Source organism: Apis florea, unplaced genomic scaffold, assembly GCF_048593485.1.
Source record: "Apis florea isolate Af1SG1 unplaced genomic scaffold, ASM4859348v1 contig_2201_pilon, whole genome shotgun sequence".
NCBI classification, from domain to species: domain Eukaryota; kingdom Metazoa; phylum Arthropoda; class Insecta; order Hymenoptera; family Apidae; genus Apis; species Apis florea.
In genome coordinates, this window is record NW_028256542.1 from 2,346,448 (window position 1) to 2,369,316 (window position 22,869).

Here is a 22,869-nt window from a genome sequence, read left to right on the forward strand (position 1 = left end):
AATTGTCTTTGATATTTCCTTACTTATCGTTTGCTTGCTTCTTTTACCTTCCTCCTGCAAACAAATTCATTCAATGAAGATCATCGCATAATCGCAACACTTTTCGCCCGATCAGTGTTAAAAAGGGTTAAAGATAGGGTTCATTTGTCCACTGAGAAAGGTTCCTTCGGCTTTATTGCAGACGGAATGTCACGATCGCGTATATACGACGACCAACTAGCTAGAGATTTTCAAGAGATGATAAATACAACTGACATCGCGACGTGTGTATGCCTTAACGCCGCTGGACGTGATCCTCGAGCTATCCTCGTGAAAAAGAGCGCGCGATCCCGCTATATTTTACCACCGTAACGCAGTCGAGAGTTTAAGAAATCCAGCCGAAAATCTGCAGTCACCTATCGCTGCCACATTGCATCAGGCACCTTTGCGAATTCATGAATTTGTTCCCAGATATCTTCGGCTTTGCGTGCTTCACGATCGTGTAAAATTTCGTGATAAATAAATAAATATCGTGTTTGAAATTTAAACAATTTTTCTATCTCTACGATAAATTTTCGGAGAATTTATAATAAATGTTAATTATGAAAATTTTAGAAAATTTTCCAATTTTTCTTTTTTTTCTTTTTCTTTTTACTTTGCAAAGAATAATCTATATATTATTGCGAATATTATTGCGAATAGTTGTTTCAAAATTATCTAGATGGTGTAAATGGCCGAAGCTTGAATAACTATAGCGATCAAAGTTGAGGTGCATACTGAAGATTGTTATAATAGTTCAAGATAATATTATGGATTAACTGGAAGTGGTTTATACGCAAAATTAGTTAATTAAAAATTTTAAACGTGGAAAAGGTTTAAAATAATTCTTTGAGTTGAGATTGAAAACAAAATTTTGTAATCCTATTTAATAAAATTAAATTATTAAATTCTCTTAAATTCTAAATAAAAATAATATAAAAAATATTCGTTTGAATTGATAAAAGATTCTTTTGAATAAATAATTTTGAATAAAATATCGAAATAAAAGTCTTTTTTTTTTTAATTATGAATTATTTTACTTCATCTTTATAAATTACTTTTAACGAGTATTATCGAGTTTCATTTTATTTCATTTCATTTCCTTTCAGACTGTTCAGAAGAGCAATTATCGTGAATAATTAGCACTGTTTCATAATCAATTTTAATTAACGAGTAAACCAAACATTGATTATCACGAATATCACGTTTCTTCGATATTAGATCTACTTAAGCAGACTTAATAAATAATGGCACTCACCCCACAGTTCCATCACCCAATTCACGGTTACATTAACCAGGATAATCTCGTCCCATTTGCATGATTTTGGATGAAAGGTACGCCTGTAACGTAAATATATACATTTTTTTTTTTAATATTTCACGATAATTGAAATTTCTGCCAATGTAGATATTAATGTTAATTAATGTGTCAGATAAATACGATATAACATTAATACAAAATTACGTCTATTTAATATAAATTATTTTAACGAATTCCAACAAAAATTTCATGCAAATAATTATCTACTTCCATAGATAATAAATAATACAGGAAATGCATATGTACTTTATATAATATAATATAAGATAAAATAATAAAAAACAATCGCAAATTCAATAATGAAAATACATTTACTCACACTGTGCTTTAAAAACACTTCGAAAATTCATAACACTTCCGTTCCCTTCCTATCATCCTTAATTAACAGCCGCATAAATTACCATCTAATCTCATTAACACCAATATTCCTTAATCTTCGTACCCGCCAGCTTCTCCCACACGAAACACGAAACGCTCTAAAATAATCTCACCCTTAAAATCCTAATCACGATCCCCGCTAATTTCCCCCAATTATCACGCCAATGTTGCACTCTCTAATCCATCGAGCGCCGATTATCGCGTGGAATCCTAAGTACATTACACCCTGTTTTTTTCCTCGACGAAGACGAGGTAACAGAGCCCTCGAACTACAGAAACTCGAGATTCTCAAGGGGGTTAGCGAGAGCGACGGAGCGGTTACTCGAACCGGATGATTAAATTCCCAAAAGCAGTCGGTGCACGCTCGCGATTCACATCCAAGAGTGGTGTAGTTACAGCACGGCTCTGCGCGGAGAAGACCTCTGCGGCTTGTGCCTACAGGTGCAAAGACCTTGAGGATGCAGCCTAACGTAGCGAACCTAATCCTCGAGGAAGTCGATGTATCGGGATTAACGAAGCGGCATGCACAACGGGTGTCGGGTTAATCGAGTTTAATCTATCCCCTCGCAGTTTCGCCGATTTATCGCGAAATTTCGATTTTTTTTTTTTTTTTTTTTTTTTCGTATAGAGATAGTTCTTGCGCGATATTTTTTGGTTGAACGAAAAACGATCGAAGGGGTAATTTTTTTCATTTGGAAAATTTGATCTTCGCATTTTTATCCCCTGTATCTCTCGATCATATTGTTATCTGTCTTTCAATGTTCGGCAAATGCTATCTATCTATCTATCTATCCATCTTTATTTGTAATTTTTATAGAGATACGAGTAATATGAAATTCACATTTTAAAAATCAATATCGTATCGTGAAACATAGAAAAAAATTTGTCAAACGTCAATATTTAATTAAAACAACGTGTATTTGTATTTGTACAACAGGTTGAAATTCAATCACTGTTTGACTTGGATTGATTGATCGCTAACCATCGATTGAAGATTGACGACAATCTAACCTAACTCCATTGACTGAGCTTCGACCGTGACCAATGGGCTAATTATTTAGTGATTATTGACTGACTATTGGCTGATCATGGAATGAGCTTTTGACTATCCATTGATCGTCGATTGATCATTGATTAATCATTGACTAATCATTCACCATTGGTTGACCATTTATTGACCATTGACCATTAAGTAACATTTGGCTGAGTATTTGATTGACATTCGATCGAGATCTTGCATCGTTAATTGATCAATAGTTGGTTAACCATTAATAAAAGATTATGGAAACAAATTTTAACCAGTGACTGACACTTTACTTTGTCTTTGAAACTTTAAATATTTTTTAAATGACAATAATTCGATAAGTGAATTATTAATTGTCATCATCAATGTGTCACAATTATCTATTGATTCGCACAAGACAAGAATATGAAAAATGTACGAGCAAAATACTTGGTGGCGCGAAATTTATCGACGATCACGCGTTTCTTCTTCTTTTTTGGTTGCGTCAGCTTTGCTTTTTACGATCTCGACTTGTCGCCTTTACACGGTTCTCTCTCTCCCTCTATATATTTTTTTTTATTCGCTCGTTGCACTTCCCTTCGTGCAACTAAAGGCGAATACACACCAACGCAATTTCACCTGACACAGGACTCAAACCTTGTCGTTTATTTTGCAAACTTATTAACATCGTTTGGCTTTGACGGCGTTCCTCTATTCGCGACATTCGTTTCCATACCTACTATCACGTGTCGTTGAACGTGCAAAGGGATGTTTGACTAGCGAAATGACTGAGTTTAAAAAAATTTAATTTCTTATATCTCGCGCTTTTCTATTTCGTAAACGCGTTTTTTCAATTTTTAATTACTTTTTTTTGTATAAATATTTACATAGTTCTTCTTTCCAAAAGATTGATTAAAAAATTCTCTTGTAGAAGAGAGAAAATGCTTTACAAAATATTTTATTTTGTTTATTATTCTAATATTCACTATTATTTTTTACACTTTAGCAATTTTTAATTATTATTGAAAACCCGATGCATCAACAAGTATTAATATTCATCTATCATTTTTCTTAATTATTTCTACTTTTATATCCCAGGAAATGAATATATAAAAATAAAAAAAAGAAACTATTCTCATCACTTTTTCATTAATTTGTCTTTTTCTTCGATAAAGAATTCTTTGAACATTTTTAATAATTTAAATAATTAAAACAAGTCCACATTTCATTTATATAATAACATTTCATACATAAAATAAAAAATCGTATTAAAATTCTATTCGAGAAACAAATAATAAATGAAAGAAACGCATTTCGTCCATCAATCGATAACAATAAAATGTTTAGATTTACCATGGTTTTCAGCTGCTTCACAAACACAATAAGCTCGTTCGAAAAAAGATATATTTCGATTGTGAAATTGGCTTTAAACGAATCGAATATCACAAGTATCTCTTATACATATTGAAATCGATAAAAGTTGGGCCATATTATATGAATACCTTTTGTAACGATCCACTTCTGACCAGAAAATATACAATTAACTCTCTATATGAAATATCATATAGGTATCCATGTAAAAAAAGAATAATAAAAAATGCAAAATTTATTATAAAATAGAGATGTTTAACAAAATTAAAGAAACGAGATTCTAAGTATTAAAAATATTTTCATTAGAACTTATAATTTATTAAATAAGTTTCAAGTATTTTTGTATACCAATCTTTATGTTCGTTTTTATCTCTACAATCATCCTTAAATTTTGTCCTCTCTCGTCCAAACTTTATACATATATATATATATATATATCGATGCATACTAATTTCGAAAGATTTTAATTTTAAATTTTGTCGAAACGCTTTCACGTGAATTTGAAGACAAAAGCGAAGACGAAGAACAGAGAGAAAAACAATAAAAAGAAGCGAAAAAGGGGACAAGGAAAAAGTAGTTGACACAGAGCGAAAAGGAACAGTGATAACGAGCAGATAAAAAAAAGAGAGACTAAAGATACATAAGGAGAAATAAAGAAAAGGGAATGAATAAATGAAGGGGATTAACCAAGCGTTAATAAAATAAGCGAAAGAAAACGAAACGTTTCGTGCTGCTTCTCCATCATGTACGAGAAACTATCTCGTTTGCAGAGTGAAAAAAAAAACGAAAAGAAAAGAAAAGAAAGAAAAAAGGAAGAAAATGACGCGTGAGATGGGGAAAGAAAAAAAAGAAAGAAAATGAAAGAAGCGGAGCGCAGAAAATGCGAGAGACAGAGAGGATCGACCGATACTTTTCATTCTGCTACGAACCATCAACCCTTTCTACCTTATTTCCTTTTCCAAGGAGGATACGTTGCGAGAAATTCTCCACGACACAGTTTGAGCACTGTCCTGAGAAAAATCCCTTAACGGCATCGAAGTTTCGTCACGGCAAAACCTCTGGAGTTTTGCCACGGGATTAAAGCCGGTATCCTTCGATTCGATACCATCGGCGTTTCTGTGTCTAATATTGAAATATTTATCAAGCTCTAAAACTGAATTGAATTTGATAAACCCCCTCGAATTTCTACGTTAGTGTTCGAATCCGATGAAATGACATTTACAAAATTCAATATTTGATGAATATTCATCGATGTTGGCTCAATATTGCAAAATGTTTGATGAATATTTTTTAATGGATATATACGCAGCTTTTTTGGATAAAAATAAAACGTGAAAAATGCAAAAATGTATCGAATATGAAGTGGAATAAATGAATATTGGTTTACAATATTCGGCGATTTTACAATTGAAGTTACGTAATCTAACTTCATACAAATAATTATATATAAAATTATTGATCTACGTTTCGACATTAATATTTATTTGTATGAATCATGGATATGTAGAAAATAGAATTTATGTAAAATTTAGAACGGATAGCAAATGCTTTTCGCATAAGCATAATTTCATTTTGTAAGCAGCAGTTTAAATTAAACATAAAATATATATATTTATTTATTGCAATTTATGCTCACAACAGAAAGTTATATTTTATGTTTGTGATGATCTGTTGATGAATTTAATATTTATTGTAACACATTTTAACACATATGTAAAAAAACTCAAAATCTGAAAATATCTGAAATCAAGCAATTAATATGCATATCTATATTAATATCTATTCTAAAATAAAAATAAAATCATCTAATTAGATCTTAAATCCTATTCACTTTTCGTCCAAGCTGTCACCAACCAGAATATCTAATATAGAATTTACTTGGTCTCTAGCCTCGCGTGAAGAGAGGCTACAGAATTTCGATTTCTTTGCATGGAAGTTGTATACATTGATCATAAGAATTATCCATAAAAGACTATTGTGGAATCTGTAATGAATGTGTCTATGATATATGAATAAGAAATATATACATGTTATAAAGAACAATTTCTTTATTAAAAATAGTTTTCTCTGTATTAAAAAATTCCTTCCTTTATTTTTGAAACTTATAGAAGATTTTAAATCTTCTAAAGGAAAAATGCATTAATATCTGTACTACAAAATAGAAATGAATTTATTATCAATTTTCAGTGTCAAGTTATTTCGATACTTTTTTTTAAATTAAATATAAAATGTAGAAATTTCACAAACAAATTTCGAAAAATATTTAATAATAAATAAATTTAATTTAATACAGTTATTGTGAACTGCATTAAATTCCTATATCTTGCTAATATTTTGAAACGACCCTCTAAAACCGCTTCTACGTTACGATCCGACTATTTCGAAGGCAGAATAACAAAAGCGCTCCGCAACGCGACCCCTCTCTTATATATATTCTATTTCCCCACCACTGCTCCACAAAGGTCGCGATAGTTTAATAACTCTCTAATTTATTGAAATTGTAGTAATAATTAATTAAATTTACAATATTTATAATATTCATTAATTATCTCTAAGTCACAATATGATTATTTATTAATAATCCTATATGTAATTTTTATAATTATAAAAATATTGTTAATTTACGTACTACGATATTTATATTGTTTTTCGTTATCTTATGAAATAATTAACAGATTTATGAATTTGATTTTTTGTGAAAAGTGGAATTTAAATATTTCTAAATTAAATTTAATTATTTTAATTCTTTTAAATGATTATAATTAATTACTTTTTAATACGATTTTTTAATTAATTAATTTTTGAAACAAATAGTATGCATTTAAATATTTAGTCTATGTTTTAGAAGTGTAAAGACATCGTTTTTAAAAAAAAGGATCTCGAATAAAGAAATTATTGATCCCACCTTAAATCTTTCGCTTCGTACGAATATTTCATCGAGGGTGAAAAATGTAATCTTTAGAGTTACGTGATCGGAATTTATATCTTCGTAAATATCTCTCGTGCAGACATAGCAATTTAATATACTGTCAAATATCTTATATGTTCCTATATTTTCCAAATTTTTCTCTTTCATTTTCCAAATTTCTTCTCAAAAAAAAAAAATCCTTAAACATCGTAATAATGATCCAATTTCTCTTACATCTTTGTGTCCCATCATATCATATATCACACGCATTATCTAGCCCTCTACAATTATCAAGGTAAGATAGATTTAGATAAATTAAAGTATCAACTTTTATTTTTTTCCAAGTTCTGTTGAAAGAAATATAATTCCTTATCAAGATAAAATTTCCTTCCCTTTAAAAATGTGACACGTGTCTGTTTTCCATTTGATCTCTTAATTCTCGACTATTTCGAGCATTTATATCATCAATTAACGACTTTTTTGCCACGTCCACGGTCCCTGTCCGTCCGTACAAAGGTTGACAGCTGAATTTCTTCGAGTGGTAGTCTTGTAACCGTCTAGCAAACTGCCATCTCTAAAATGTAGCAGGTGGCCGTGTCATCGCGAAGTTAAAAAACCAGCATGTCGCCGGAACAGACCTCGCAAATGCCGATTACGCTCTTTTTCCCTCTTTTAGCCATTCCTTCGCTGATAATTTCGCATTTTTCCACAATTTATTCGCGAAATCCTGAATATTCGAAAAGATACGTATCGAACATGGAACGAACAACGGAAACTTTTCGCATTCTTCTCATCGTCTCGCGTGCATTTCTTCGTGGTTTCTCATCGTGGAACAGAAATGCCGGAAATGCTCGTTTTATAAACGGCGTTCAAAGTGAATTCGGCCAGCGTTTAACGGCGAAATAAACAGATTTTGCTTTCCGATATTTTCTCTCGTCACTTTTCATTTTTCCGTCATTTCATTTTTGATTTTAATCGATTATAATAATTTAATGGAACAATTTAATGGAATTTGATTAATATTGACAAGTATTATAATTAAATCGATTGATCAATTCCGATGATGGAAAGAATTTCTATACAATTTTATTTTGATTTATGGTGCTTTAAAAAAAAGAAGAAAATTTTATAACACATTAACTTTCATAATTGTTGAGAAAAATCCTACCAAGATATTAATACATCATTTTTGATTTTATATATTAAAGAATAATTATTGAGAAAAATATCGAATATCTTTTTTAATTAAATAAGAGATATATTTTAAGTTATCCCCATTATTCTATAACGAATGTATTAAATATTATTTCCTATTTATTCGAAATTTTAATATTTTCCTCTTTATTATATTGCAGACAATTCATCTTTTAATCGATCTTCTCTGCGATGCTCTATCACTGATACGAGAAAATATAAACTTTCATACAGGAAGCTCGAAGTTGACAATAGAGGTCAGACAGAAGTTCTTCCTTCCATTCTTCGCGATCGCATTCTCTTCCGCGCTTTTTATCCATAACTCGTTTCCAAAGAATTATCGCGAAAGAAAAACGAAAAATTCGTAAAATTTACGCATAAATGATATTCTCTCGTTTCCCTTTATATAAGAAACAACTCGTTAAGCCGCTTAAAAAAGTATATATTCACTCGTAAACGAACGGAAGAAAAGGGATTTCAATAATCCTGAATTTGATGTATATTTGATTATCTTTGCAAAGAATAAATCTATAAATGTTTCTATATAAAGAAAAATAACAATTTAAATACTTGCAATTTCATGATGGAAATAATTATTATTCGAGAAGAATTATGTTTTTTCAAAGCCATTTTGAAATTCAACTCATCTTCTATTGTATCGATTTCTTCCCAATTATCAAAACGAGTATATTCGCTGACATAATATATTAATCATCCAGCTCTCGTTACGATAATAATATTATTTTATACACGTAATGCAACATTTGTGTAATAATATCCGAAGAAAATCAATAGATTATAAAATTTGTTATTTATCATTACTGCTACAGTATCATTATTAATACTATTATTATTATTATTAAATTCAATATATACGATATTTATAAAACTGTATAGAGAAGAATAATAATAAACAATAACGTTTCCACGACGATCGTCAATGCATTTAAAACAACCCTCCTCGACAAATCATACAAACAACAAATTTCTAATGTACAAACAATGGGAGAACAATGAATTCACTTATACTTTGGAAAATTCGCTTTCAAACCTTCTCATCCACCAAACTCGTTACCCATTCATAAGAGAATTAATTAACACCGATAATTCGTGACTCGTTATAAAAATTTCGCTAATAATATTACCTACTTCAATCCTACACGAGTGCCCTAGCTTTCAACGTGGTCGAACAAAAACTCGAGTTCTAAAAAGATTCAACAACCATTCATCGAGAAATCTTAGTTTTTAACGAGAGACGGTTCGAGCACCAGCCACGAGTCGCGAATAAAAATCATGAACAACGTGCACACCACGATGTTCACGAGAATCACGTGAGAGAGAAAGGATGAAACGGTGTCGGGCGTGGAAACGAAATAAAAAGTACAATCGTGGAGGGACAATGGGCGGAGGAGGGAAACTCAGACAACGAACAGCCTCGATCTATTCATACAATTAAAGCGCATTCGCGTCGCGAGAGCTCCTTGTTTCCGCCTCCTTTCGAGCGGGATCGAGGTTGGATCGTGTTGCGATTATTGCGCGGATGAACCGCGTTTTAATAAAGACGACTCCTATCGCGTGTACCAACCCCCTTTTATCTTTGTCTTCCGCCTCCACGGCGTTTAACACCTGCGAGCTGAGCGCTTCCTCCTCCTCTTTACGAAAAATCGATATCGCAATTAGTCCCATCGCACCTTTGCGTACGATACTGATAGAAATTGTCGTGAAGACGGGACTCTTCACTGAAATATTAAATTTAATCAAATTATGGATGGAAGAATTAAATATTTTCATGTTTTGGAATTTGTTCATGAAATTATTAATCAAGAGTGATTGAAATAATTGGAAAAATAATTGATTGAACGAAAGATTCTTGAGATTTTTGTGTTTTGGATGAATTTATTTATCGAAGATGGATTTAATTTTGTTAAATTTTTATAATATATATATGTATATATATTAATGTTGTTTTTTATAGACAAATATTAATATGCAGGAAAATTTGCAATATTATAAACGAAATTTCAATACAATGTTCAATATAATATTGATATTAATTTTTTATTTCTTAAAGCTAAGAAATTTGTTGAGAAAATAATGTTAAAGATTTTAGAGAGATTAAAAATAAAATTAAATTGATCGTTTGTTGGGAAAAAATTGGAAAATGGAAGAAATTCTCTACAGTTATGGATCAAAAATAACATCTGATATAAGTAGAACGAAATGATTTTTTTATATATATTCAATATGTAAGAAATATTAGTTTTATCTAAAAACTTCATTTTACTGGATCATCCAGTATGTGGGAATATTAGGAAAAAACTAAATGGGTGTTACTAGTACTGCATCCGGCAACATAAGAAAAAAAAAATACCTAGGATTAGAATTTCTAAAGTTTCGCATTTATCGTTTATCATTTGATTTCTTTGAAGTTTTATGAATTTTTTAATGATATTTTATAAAAATTTGAAGGAAGACAGAAATTTTAAGTTATGAAAATTAATTTTATTAATATAATCTTAGTACGAGATTGCATATGAACTCTCAGTAAGAATCTAATTAAATTGTATTCAATTACTTTTTGAAATATTTCTATTTAACGTGCCCTTATAACAATTATAAAAAAATTAGAAGTGACATAATTCACATTCTTGGTCGTAGGATAGCGCTAAATATAAGGGTGGTCAAAATCAATTTTTTATAACAGTTTCCACTCTATAGTGTACATTTATGGTATTAATGGGAATTTTGGCTTGATAAAGGCACATCCCTGATGCAATAAAGTTTTATGACAAGAACTGTCAAAATATTAGAATATTGAATTACACGCGTTCATAATTTTTATAATGGACTTTTAGTAAATACAAAGTCACGTGAGTGTAGTATTTTGTTTTCCTCTATAGTGGTAGTAATTACACTATTTTTTTTTTTTTAAGTATTGTAATTTTACGAGTGATTTTAGCTAATAAATAGATAAATAAATGAAATATAAGAATAAATTTTCTATTAAGCATTTAAAAATATATAAATTATAAAAATATTAATAATATCATATTATTTATATATTATAATTATCAGTTATATCATTTATTTTATTTGATTTTCCAATTTCACACTTATAAATGAAATGTCTAGGATTTCATCAAAGGAGTATTTTACCCCGACATTTATAATGTCATCTGTACAACGGGCTTTTACTCAAAAATTGAGTAAACAGCATGCAGCTGACGTTAGACGTCAGATTGCTACCTCTACCTCATATTCTCGTGATCTATCAAAAAGTGGCAGTTCATTTTCAGGCTTTTCTTCTACGGTATATATTTAATATTCTATTTTCTATAATTATAATCTAAAATTATAATCTATAAATTATAATTTTCTACATCAATCTAATTAATATAAATATCTTTAAAGATGTCACTTTGTGAGGTATTAGAACCATTGGATTATGAAGAATTCTTGGCTCAACATCAGTCAGTTCTTGATCGTGACCCTCTTAAATCAATATTAGATTTTCCACCTGGAGATGTTGAGTTAAAAGTTGTAACAAGAAAAATCAGAACAGAAGAGCCAGTTGTGCCTCATGAGTCTTTGTAAGATTTTTTTTTTTATATTTATAATTAATTAAGTCAGTATCACTATTCTAATAATTTAAAACTTATAAAATTTTTTAGAAATACAGTATCACCATATGTCAGAAGATGTATTGAAAGTTTTACCTCAGACTGGATAGTTGTACATAGAAAATATAAACGTAGAGTTTCTCCTATAGCAAGAGATAGACTACTTCAAGATACTCCAAGACAAGATTTTGAGGTGTTTGATTAAGAATAAAATTTGTATGTCAAATAATTAAAAAATATATATAAAATAAATGTAAAACAGGTGGATCAAGAGGATACAAATGGTTCAGGATCACCAAATGAAGAGGAAGATTTATCTAATTGTGGAGATACACCAAGAGGATCTTGGGCAAGTTTGGATTTAAGACATTCACAACACGACCCTCTTCTTCCAAGTTTATTGGACAGAGTTTGTCCAGAAACTATTGATCAAATGAATGAACAAAAACGATCAGAAGATCGTCAAGTGAGTAAATATGAACAAAATCAAATTTTACTAATTCTAATTCATTGATATTTATTTTAGGAAGCATTATTTCCTCTTTATACACCTCCAACTTCTCCTGACGATGAATGGCAAGAGATCGGTATAGCTCCTGAACCAACAGAACCTTTTTCCCATAAGATTCTTGTCAAATGTCTTCAATTGAAATTGGAATTGGAAGTTGAACCTATTTTTGCAAGTTTAGCTTTATATGATGCTAAAGAAAAAAAGAAGGTATTTGAGGATATATATATATATATGATGTATATGTGTATCTCTTTTCAAATACATTTTAAATTTTTAGGTGTCTGAAAACTTTTATGTAGATATGAATTCTGAAGGTTTAAAGAGGATGCTTGGTAGTCATATTGCGTACAGTGATGCTAGTACTTTGGCCAGAAGCTGTGTTATGAGTATCAGTAAACCTAGTCCAGATTTATTTTTAGTTGTTAGACTTGAGAAAGTATTGCAAGGTGATATCTCAGAATGTGCTGAACCATATTTACGTGAAGATAAAAATAAAGAAAAAGTAATCATACAAATTGTAACTTATTAAACTGTTAATATATTTTATAGGTAATAAAACTAAAAAATTGAATTCAAAATAGGTAAGAGCAGCTGCTGCAGCTGCATGTGAACGTTTAGGTCGATACAGAATGCCTCTTGCATGGACTGCTATTCATCTTTCTGGTGTGATAGGAGGTGGTGGAGATACAGATAGCACAGGAAGTGCTGGATCTTTAGATAGAAAATCAGGTGGATTGGAACAATGGCGTAAAAAGGTAGAACCTCCAGCAAGAAGAGGATCTTTAGAAAGAAGAAGTTCGGATAAAAGACGTAGTTGGTCACCAGACGATTTTGCTAATTGCCTTGATACATTTAGGTAAATATTTTTATAATTTATTTTATTTCAAATATATCTATTATTTTTAAGTAAACATTAAATTGTATATTTAATTTTGTAGGCCTATTACATTAACTGTTTCAAGTTTCTTCAAGCAAGAGAGCGAACGTCTGAGAGACGAAGATTTATATAAACTTTTAGTCGAATTACGAAGACCTGGTTCTAATTTAAAGCGATTAAAATGTCTACCAGGAATATTGAAATTGGATCTTAGTCCTAGACCCGAAGAACTACCTAGATGCTTGGATCCTGATCTTAGAAGATTAATTCCATATCCAGATGAGAAAAGTCGACCAGTTAAAGAGATACTTGAATTTCCAAGTGAAGTTATTTCACCCGATTTGACATATCGAAATCTTCTATACATTTATCCAAAGGCAAATAATCATTTAACTATTTATTTTTTATTTTCAATTTAAAATTAATTAATTAATTAATAAAATCTTATATCTTATATCACAGGAAGCAAATTTTAGCTCTAGAACTGGTTCAGCTCGAAATATTGCCGTAAGAATTCAATTGATGGGCGGTGAACAAGAAGCTGATGCACTTACAGCCATTTTCGGGAGATCATCGTGCCCAGAAATGACTCACGAATGCTTTACTTCTGTATCTTATCACAATAAGAATCCAAACTTTTACGATGAAGTAAAGATTCGACTTCCTGCCGATTTGAGTGCAAAACATCATTTGCTATTCACGTTTTATCATATCAGTTGTCAAAAAAAAGCAGAACAACCAAATGTCGAGACTGCTGTGGCATATACAGTAAGAATTATAACATATAAAATATTTAATATTGAAAGAAAAATTACTTTTAATGTTTCTTGCATTTAGTGGTTACCACTTTTGAGAGATGGACACTTACAATCAGGCGAATTCAGTTTGCCTGCTATGTTGGATCCACCACCAGCAAATTACTCATATATTGCACCTGATGTTCTTCTACCTGGTACAAGATGGGTGGATGCTCATAGAGGTGTTTTTACTGTAATTTTAGAACCTGTTTCTAGTGTTCATCCCCAAGACAAATATATTGATAGGTAATACAATTCCAAAATACCAATATTCATAGAATAAATTGCAAATGTAATAAAAGTAAACAAACGTGAAATTAAAAATTATAGATTCTTATCACTCTGCGGTTTCCTGGAAACCGGCCAAGTGCCTCCGCGTATTGGTGAAGCGGGAATGGAGTCTGAATTAAAATCAGCCCTGTTGGAATTGGCAAGAGCATCCCATTCTGCCCTCGTACGATCGCTACCTCAATTGCTGGATCAATTAATATCTTTATTAGTACGACCTCCGACATTGCCGTCTCAACCACTGAATGTGGCAGCTACGGTATTCGAGGCGATAGGTTTGTTAGTCCGAAATATTACCAATCTGCCCGATGGTCAATTAGATGCTCATGGAAGACATGCACTTCTGGCTACCTACGTTGCTTATCAATGCTCTTTACCAAGAATGACTCATGCACCTGGCATTATTCGAGCTCAAAGTAATCCTGATCTACCTTTAGAAGATCTTGAAATGGAAGTACACTCACGAGGATTGGATCGAACAGCATCCATGCGTCAAGAATCACCTTCCATAAATAGCCAACCTACCAGAAGACTTTTACACGAAGAAATAGCGTTACACTGGGTCGTATCTACAGGACAAGCACGAGAATTAGCTGTTACTTACTCGTGGTTTTTCTTGGAATTAATTGTTCGTTCTATGGTTGTAACACTATCGGAAATGGGTATGTTAGATGCTCCAAGAAAGTCTAGATTTTCTCCCCAATTCTGTGATGATGTGGCTACACTTACCGCAGCACTGACCTCAGAAGTGATTTCACGTTGCGGAAAAGAGACTAGAGTACCCAATAATCTAATATCGAGTTTAGGCAATTTTCTTTCTGATCTATTATCAGTAATGGATAGAGGATTCGTTTTATCCCTGATTCGTGCTGCCTGTTGCTCTCTTTCGGATGCCTCTATGCATATTCCCGATTCAGCTGCACTTTACGCATTGAAATTGGATCTTGTGCGAACTACATGCTCTCACGAACACTATGTGGCACTAAATCTACCATTTGGGACTGGATACACATCAGGATCAGCGCCAGCTTCACCTAGTCCATCGACCGGAAGCTCTGGTAGTTTAATATCTACTCTAGTGCCTGGAGATCGAGCTAGATTTTCTGAACTTAGTCAGGAATTTCGACAACAACACTTCTTAGTAGGAATCGTTCTATCAGATTTATCTAACACTTTAGAGATACCGAATCCTATGCTCCAAAATAAGGCTATTGGAACTATACGACATCTCATGGCATGCCACGATGTAGATTCGCGATATTCTGATCCTGCTGCGAAAGCCAGAGTCGCTGCATTATATCTACCACTTCTGAACATTATAATGGATGCTCTACCTCAACTCTATCATTGGGATTCGAAAGATAAGAGTGTCTATCCTGATGAATCTGGATCTATTACACAATCTGTGGCATTAGCTATAGCTGGAGGAGTTTCTGCCGACACAGCAGGCACTCAATGCAGAGTTTCATTGAGTTCAGAGGCTACGAGACATCTTTTGATGTGTGTTTTGTGGGTACTTAAGGGATTGGAACAATCAGCATTAGCACAATGGTGCTCAGAGTTAAGTTCCAGAAGAATATTATGTCTTCTTCAAGTTTTGAATATCGCTACTGCAGCTTTTGAATATAAAGGGAAAAAAGCCTTGAAAAGATTGCCACCACAAGCTGCAGCTACGAGTGATATTCGATCTAGATTGGAGGATGTGATTCTTGGTCAAGGAAGCGCTAGAAGCGAGATGATGTTGAGAAGAAAAGAGAGAATGAGCGGGGACAAACTTAGATGGCGTAAAGATCAGATGCCCTATAGGTATAAAAAGTTTTAGATTTGTAGAAATTTTGAAACGATATTAACAAAATTTAAAATAAAAAATATAATTAATTTGGGATTTTTTTAAGATCCTGTGAACAATCTGAAGGGAGAGCTGTGGAACAAGATGCTCATATAGAAGGTGCCTTAGCAGCAGAAGCCTCTTTGGTAGTTTTGGATACTTTAGAAACAGTTGTTCAAGCTGATGGAGGAGGAGGTATATATACAGTTTTTTATCTATTCTATTATAGATATTATAGATAGATATTATAGAAATTCTATAGAAAATTCTATAATTTTGCATTCATAAAATTGTAATATATTATAGGTGCAGTTGTAGGAGCAGTGTTAAAAGTGCTCTTGAGAGCATTAGCAAGAAATCAGAGTACATCTGTGTTGCAACATATGTTTAATACTCAACGAGCTTTGGTGTTTAAATATCATAGTGCTCTATTCGATGAGGAAAGTGAAAGATGTGGTGATTTATGTTTAACATTACTCACTAGATGCAGTTCACCCTTAAGTGCTGTTCGTAGTCATGCTGCTGCAAGTCTTTATTTATTAATGAGACAAAATTTCGAAATTGGAAATGTAATTATTTAATAATCCATTTTAATTTATTTATTATAATATAATATATTATTATTAATATATATTAATATATATTATAATAATTTAATATTTTTCCAGAATTTTGCTAGAGTAAAAATGCAAGTTACAACATCTTTGTCAGCTCTTGTTGGAAGAGGAAGAGCTCCAAGTGAAGGAGCACTTAGAAGAGCATTGAAAACAGTATTGGTTTATGCTGAGAGGGATACAGAACTTGCAGATACAAGTTTTCCAGAACAAGTGAAAGATCTTTTGTTCAATCTGCACATGATATTATCTGATACTGTTAAAATGAAAGAATTTCAAGAAGATCCAGAAATGCTTTTAGATCTCATGTACAGGTAATTGTATTAAAATTAAAATGTATCAATAAGATGTGAATTATGGTGGATTAAAATAAAAAATTTCATAGAATTGCAAAAGGTTATCAAGGTTCACCAGACCTTAGACTCACTTGGCTGGCAAATATGGCTCAACAACATATGGAAAGAAAGAATCATACGGAAGCAGCTATGTGTTTGGTGCACAGTGCTGCTTTGGTAGCAGAATATTTACATCTTTTGGAACCAGGAGGTGGAGGGCGACCAGTAGGAGCTGTCGCTTTAGCACCTGTTACTCCAAATGCTTTAGAAGAAAGTGCAGTGGGTGATGATGTGTTAGCAAGAAGAGAGGAAGGTTTATGTTTAGGACCAGATTTTTCAGAAAGTGGCCTAGCTGGTTTATTAGAACATGCTGCTAATTCTTTTCATGCAGCTGGAATGTATGAAGCAATTCCTGATGTATATAGAGTGCTGCTTCCAATAGCAGAAGCTGCACATGATTACAAGAAATTAGCTAATATTCATGGGTATGATATTCTTCATTTTTTGAAGAATTTATTGTTAAAATGAATTATTTTAATTTAATTTAATTTAATGTATAATTCCTCTGATTATAGGAAACTTCATGAAGCATATACACGAGTAGAACAATTAGCAGGAAAGCGAGTATTTGGAACATATTTCAGAGTAGGATTTTATGGTGGACGTTTTGGTGATCTTGCTGGTGAAGAGTTTGTTTATAAAGAACCAACTTTAACGAAATTACCAGAAATATTTTCGAGACTTGAAAATTTTTATGCTGAACGATTTGGTAACGAAAACATTGTAATAATAAAAGATTCGAATCCTGTGGATCCTAGCAAGTTAGAACCAGATAAAGCTTATGTTCAAATTACATATGTGGAACCATATTTTGAACCACATGAATTAAGACATAGGCCAACTATTTTTCATAGAAATTTTAATATCAGTGAGTGCTATTTTAAATAACAACATACAATTTTGTTTTAATTTCTTATTGTAATAATTTTAATTTATGTTTAGAACGATTTGTATATGCAACACCATTTACACCTGGGGGTAAAGCTCATGGAGAATTAAGAGAACAGTGCAAACGTAAAACTATTCTAACAGTTGCTACACATTTTCCATATTTAAAAACAAGAATTCGTGTAGTTGCTAGAAAACAAATAGTTTTAAGTCCAATTGAAGTTGCAATTGAAGATATACAAAAAAAAACTGCAGAGGTATGCATAAAAAAACAATTAATTATCTTATTATCTTTGTACATTGTTTATATGTATATATATATACTTGAAACTATTGAATCAGGTTGCTGCAGCAACAGCTCAAGAACCACCAGATGCAAAGATGTTGCAAATGGTTCTTCAAGGTTGCATTGGAACAACAGTTAATCAAGGACCTGCAGAAGTTGCAGTTGTATTTCTTTCTGGTTTAAGAGAACAGAATGCACAGCCTACTAGACTGCAGCATAAATTACGATTATGTTTCAAAGATTTCTCAAAGAAATGTTTGGATGCTTTGAGAAGAAATAAAAATTTGATTGGACCAGATCAAAGAGATTATCAACGAGAATTAGAAAGAAATTACCAAAGATTAACAGAAAGGCTTTCTCCTCTTATTGCATGGAGGTATGGGAAATTTAATTAAAATAAAATAATTTATTCTAATTTTTTTCTTACATGTTTATTTTTTTATTTTATATTTTTATAATATAGTGGACCTTCATTAGCAAATCAACAAAATCTGCCATCAACATCTCCACGTTGGTAAAATGATTTAATTCTGCTAATGAACAATTACCAAAGATCACTAATGCAAGTATTTAGTGTTCATAAAATATCAGCAGTGTGTGCTCTTTACGATATTGAAATAGACATGCATATTATATTTATATCTATTCACTTTTTATAATGATAAAGCATTTTGAGCTACTTTGCCTTAGATATTTTAAAAGCATAAAACAATTTCGTACTATATTTATATGTAAAATAAAATTAGGCTATTATATTAGAATCAATTACTAATTTGCTAATTAGAGAAAAACAAAAACAACTCATTTCGTACCATCAATTTTTTGATAATAATAAAATAGAATTCCTAATTTATATAGGAATTGCTTTTTTTCTCTTAAATAAATATATAGGAATTGAAATTTTATTTTATATAGCTTTTTATACACTGCTTTTAATTAAATTTTAACAATTAATATAGATAGGCAAGAATATCAATATTAAATTTGTAACAATAATTTTATGTAACTGTCTTTTTAATAATTATATAAGTATTATTTTCAATTATATATGACACATTTTTACAGCTAATAACTTGTAAGAATATTTAATATGAATTTATGAACTAATTTATTTTACATAATGATGCATAATTTACTATTTAGTATATAGAAACTAAATGTTTATTCATATACTTAACTAATATGAAAGCTGTGATTTTTCAATTAAACATGAAATGATAAATATTATCTCGAAATGATTGTAGAAACTTGTAATAATAGATTTTTTTTGCAAAAATACGTCTTTTTATAATAGATGAATAAATTCAGTTATTTACAACAATATAATTTATATTTTAATAAGAAAATTTATTTTATTTATGACTAATATTTTATATGTGACTAAATCTATTATTAAAAGTTTCTTCAATATTTCAGAATGTCAAAAACAATTAATTCAGTATAAAAAATGTTTGAAGAATGGTAAATTATAACAATATATGATTAAAATCATATTTGCTTTTACTATACTAAATATTTTAACAAACTATCAAATTTTCTAAAACTATAAGCTTCTAATCAAAAAAGCAAGCAATCTTATATCTAATTATAGCAATTATAGCATGATTCATTAAATTATAATTATAATGTTCAATTTAAATATGCATATTGATAACATAAATAAATATATGTTAAGATATAATATTGAAAAATGATAAAATGATATATATTATTTCCATATAAATTACTTTATGCAATTAAATTTATTATTGTAATATTAAAAATGCTTTTTGAATCTTCTTCAAACATTTATAAAATACGTTAGAAAGTTGCTACTACGGATAGCAATATACTTATATAAAATAATTTAGCGAAACTGCCGTGGATGTAAACTTTTTGTATGTCAGAATATTCAAAATATATATCCATTTTATACTTCGCTATTTTTGAACTTTTCTTATTCTATTAAAAGGTAAAAATAATAAAAATATGACTCACCGAAAAGCTCCCACTGCAACAATTTCAAAGTCCGGTAAAGAAAGAGGGCGTTGTTTCTTCTTGCATACGTATCATTAGATACATTTGAAAGAAAAATTACTAGTCAAATAGCAAACAAAATAAGAAATATAAAACAAAGATTGTTTATTAATTTAATTAAAAAAATATATTTTATGTATTTCTTTTTTTTTTATATATAAAAATAATTAAATTAAACGTAATTTATTTCTTCGACAATTTATCACGGAAATTGAAAATTTTAAAAAATGCGGGAAAATATTCAAATGATTTAAAAACAAATAATTTGAATTATAACATACATGAATTGTATTTCATAGTTATATTTCGTAGTATAGTTTATTCGTTTAACACAACTCGTTAGTCACTACAATCAATCGATAAAAATAAATGAATAATTAAAATAAAAAGACGAATAATAGATAAAATGATCGTATTCGGAAATGGGAATCGTGTGTTAATTATCGGAACGTTTACAGTTTACACGTGCAATTGTTTTTTTTTTTTTTTTTTTTCCTTTTTTTCATTAAAGCTATTCATTATCGAAGGTTCATATTCTTTGGCTCGGATACATTTAAAGCGCGCTGTTACTCTAAATTAAACGTTCGAATCCGATTTTCGGCTTAATCTCTTTGTCTGTAACGAAAGGTTTGCGCGTAGATAAAGATATCAAAAGTTCAAAGGGGTACTTAATTAACACACACAAGTATTGATGTATATACGTATTACAATGAAACATTTTGAAATGAAACCATCTGAAAATAGTCCTGAATATTTTCAATTATAAAATGACCATTTAAAATTATTATTTCAATTTCGTTACATTCCATGCAGAAATTAGCTACTATTGAAGATAAAAGATTATAAATTTAACGCGAGAACATTGAATTTTGATATCGTGGAAATTTAATAGAAATAAAAATTACGAGAATTTTATTCTACATTTATTTTTTATTCAAACTTGTATTACTGTATCATTTTACTCATCAACTTGTAATAATTTTTAATAAATATATTTCTTTATTTTAAAAAAAAAAGATAATAAAATTTTCTCGAAAACAGCAGAAAAGATGTTACAAAAAAATTATTCGTAAAAATTTTTGACCAATCTTTTGTAAATCAAAGCAATTGCGATCGATTATCTTATAAACAAAAAAAAAAAAAAAGAAACTATATCACAAAAAGTGATTGACTTCTTCACAATCACTTTTCATTTCGTGAAATTACGAGTCATATATCGGTGTACAAAAGCGAATACATAAAAATTATTCGAATGTCTCCGGAAAAAATAATATTCCCCAAGAGCCCTTGTTGCGAGGAATGCAGCCAACATAACCGGCAGTTCTAATCGGCGTATCGTCGGTCGCTAATCCGTCTAATCTGTCCCCAAAATGAAATAGTTGCGATTCTTTCAATGGCGTGGACCACCCTCGCGACGCGTTTAAGTGGCTGGAAACACTTGACCCCCGTGAAACGACAAACGGGGGGGATGGTGGACTAGTAGTTTACAGCAAGGGGGATCGCGTTCGAGGGACAAAGTGACTGTCGAAGATACGATCGTTCTTCCCTTTAATCGGCCACGGCAACATGCCGGCTGACCTTTGATCCGGCACCCTCCCGCGCGCAAGAAACGTTTAATGAATCCACGCCAAATTCCTGATGCTTTGCCCCGCTCGTTAACGCGTACACATCGTTGGATGTATCGAGTTTGATCGATTCAGCATCCGTGTATGACGTAAACGACGGAGCATAAAATCATCGTGTTTCTGAAACTTTGGATCAATCTTAGAAATTTTCTTAATAATTCAAATTACCTCTGGATTTATTTTATCTATACATTACTGTCCAAATATTGACATTACATTTTGATCAATTACAAATATATATAAAGGATAAATTCAGGATGATTATTCCGTTTAATTCACATAAATGGTGCTTCATTCTATTTCTTAATAATTCATATTAGACGAAATATATTTTATCATTCATTCTGAAATGGAATTGAGCATAGGATTTTTTCTGCAAGTGTAAATTAATTTCTCGAGAAATTAACTAGATGGATGTGCAAGTTTAGCTAATCGATTCAAGAGGAAAATAATAATATCTTTTCACGTAAAATCTTTTATTCCCGAAAGCATCTTTCGTTCAATGACAATACGAAAAGTGGAAAAAAACGAAGAGGGTAATAAGGATTAAACAACAATAAAGAACTCGAAACGATAGAAATAAATAGATTCACACAACAATTCCCCGTTATATTTTCCAAAAGAGATATTAAATTACACTCGATTAGTAAATACGAAAAAATCCGTTTACAAAAAGCTAACAAGCCTTCCAAGAATTTTTGCGACTTTATTCCACTTCGATCCATGTAACCAACCCTCCTCGCAACTCTCCTAATCCCATCGTTAATTACACACTTTCCGTGCATAATCCGCGCTCGTGCTCGCAGAAAGGATACACGTTCGCGAGAAAAATTCGTGGACGTGGAACGTAACACAATAACGGACGTGGGTCCGCATCGTTGCTCCCTCGACGCTTTTTGATTCACCTACGTGCCTCCACGATCCCTCCATT

At 31.0% G+C, this 22,869-nt stretch overlaps 1 protein-coding gene across 2 annotated transcripts; it reads left to right on the forward strand.

The window, feature by feature from the left end:
- Positions 1 to 10,920: 10,920 nt before the first annotated feature.
- Zir (dedicator of cytokinesis) lies at positions 10,921 to 20,219 on the forward strand. 2 transcript variants are annotated; one of them, XM_003691441.4, is made up of 20 exons: positions 10,921 to 11,063; positions 11,326 to 11,503; positions 11,605 to 11,783; positions 11,865 to 12,006; positions 12,076 to 12,279; positions 12,340 to 12,531; positions 12,602 to 12,826; positions 12,906 to 13,180; positions 13,263 to 13,578; positions 13,664 to 13,969; positions 14,039 to 14,244; positions 14,329 to 16,092; positions 16,182 to 16,309; positions 16,421 to 16,683; positions 16,783 to 17,042; positions 17,114 to 17,548; positions 17,639 to 17,991; positions 18,066 to 18,268; positions 18,354 to 18,673; positions 18,761 to 20,219. In XM_003691441.4, the coding sequence occupies exons 2-20, from the start codon at positions 11,363 to 11,365 to the stop codon at positions 18,813 to 18,815; spliced, it is 5,967 nt and encodes a 1,988-aa protein (XP_003691489.1). In that variant the 5' UTR covers positions 10,921 to 11,063; positions 11,326 to 11,362; the 3' UTR covers positions 18,816 to 20,219. The 2 variants fall into 2 exon arrangements, with proteins under 2 accessions (XP_003691489.1, XP_086773582.1); XM_086917456.1 differs by lacking the exon at positions 10,921 to 11,063 and having other exon boundaries at positions 11,318 to 11,503.
- Positions 20,220 to 22,869: the final 2,650 nt, after the last annotated feature.

Coding starts and splice junctions, on each gene's coding strand:
- Zir (XM_086917456.1), top strand. CDS start 11,318: ATGTCTAGGATTTCATCAAAGGAGTATTTTACCCCGACATTTATAATG. Junction 12,532..12,601: donor ATGCTAAAGAAAAAAAGAAG/GTATTTGAGGAT, acceptor TTAAATTTTTAG/GTGTCTGAAAACTTTTATGT. Junction 12,827..12,905: donor AAGATAAAAATAAAGAAAAA/GTAATCATACAA, acceptor AATTCAAAATAG/GTAAGAGCAGCTGCTGCAGC.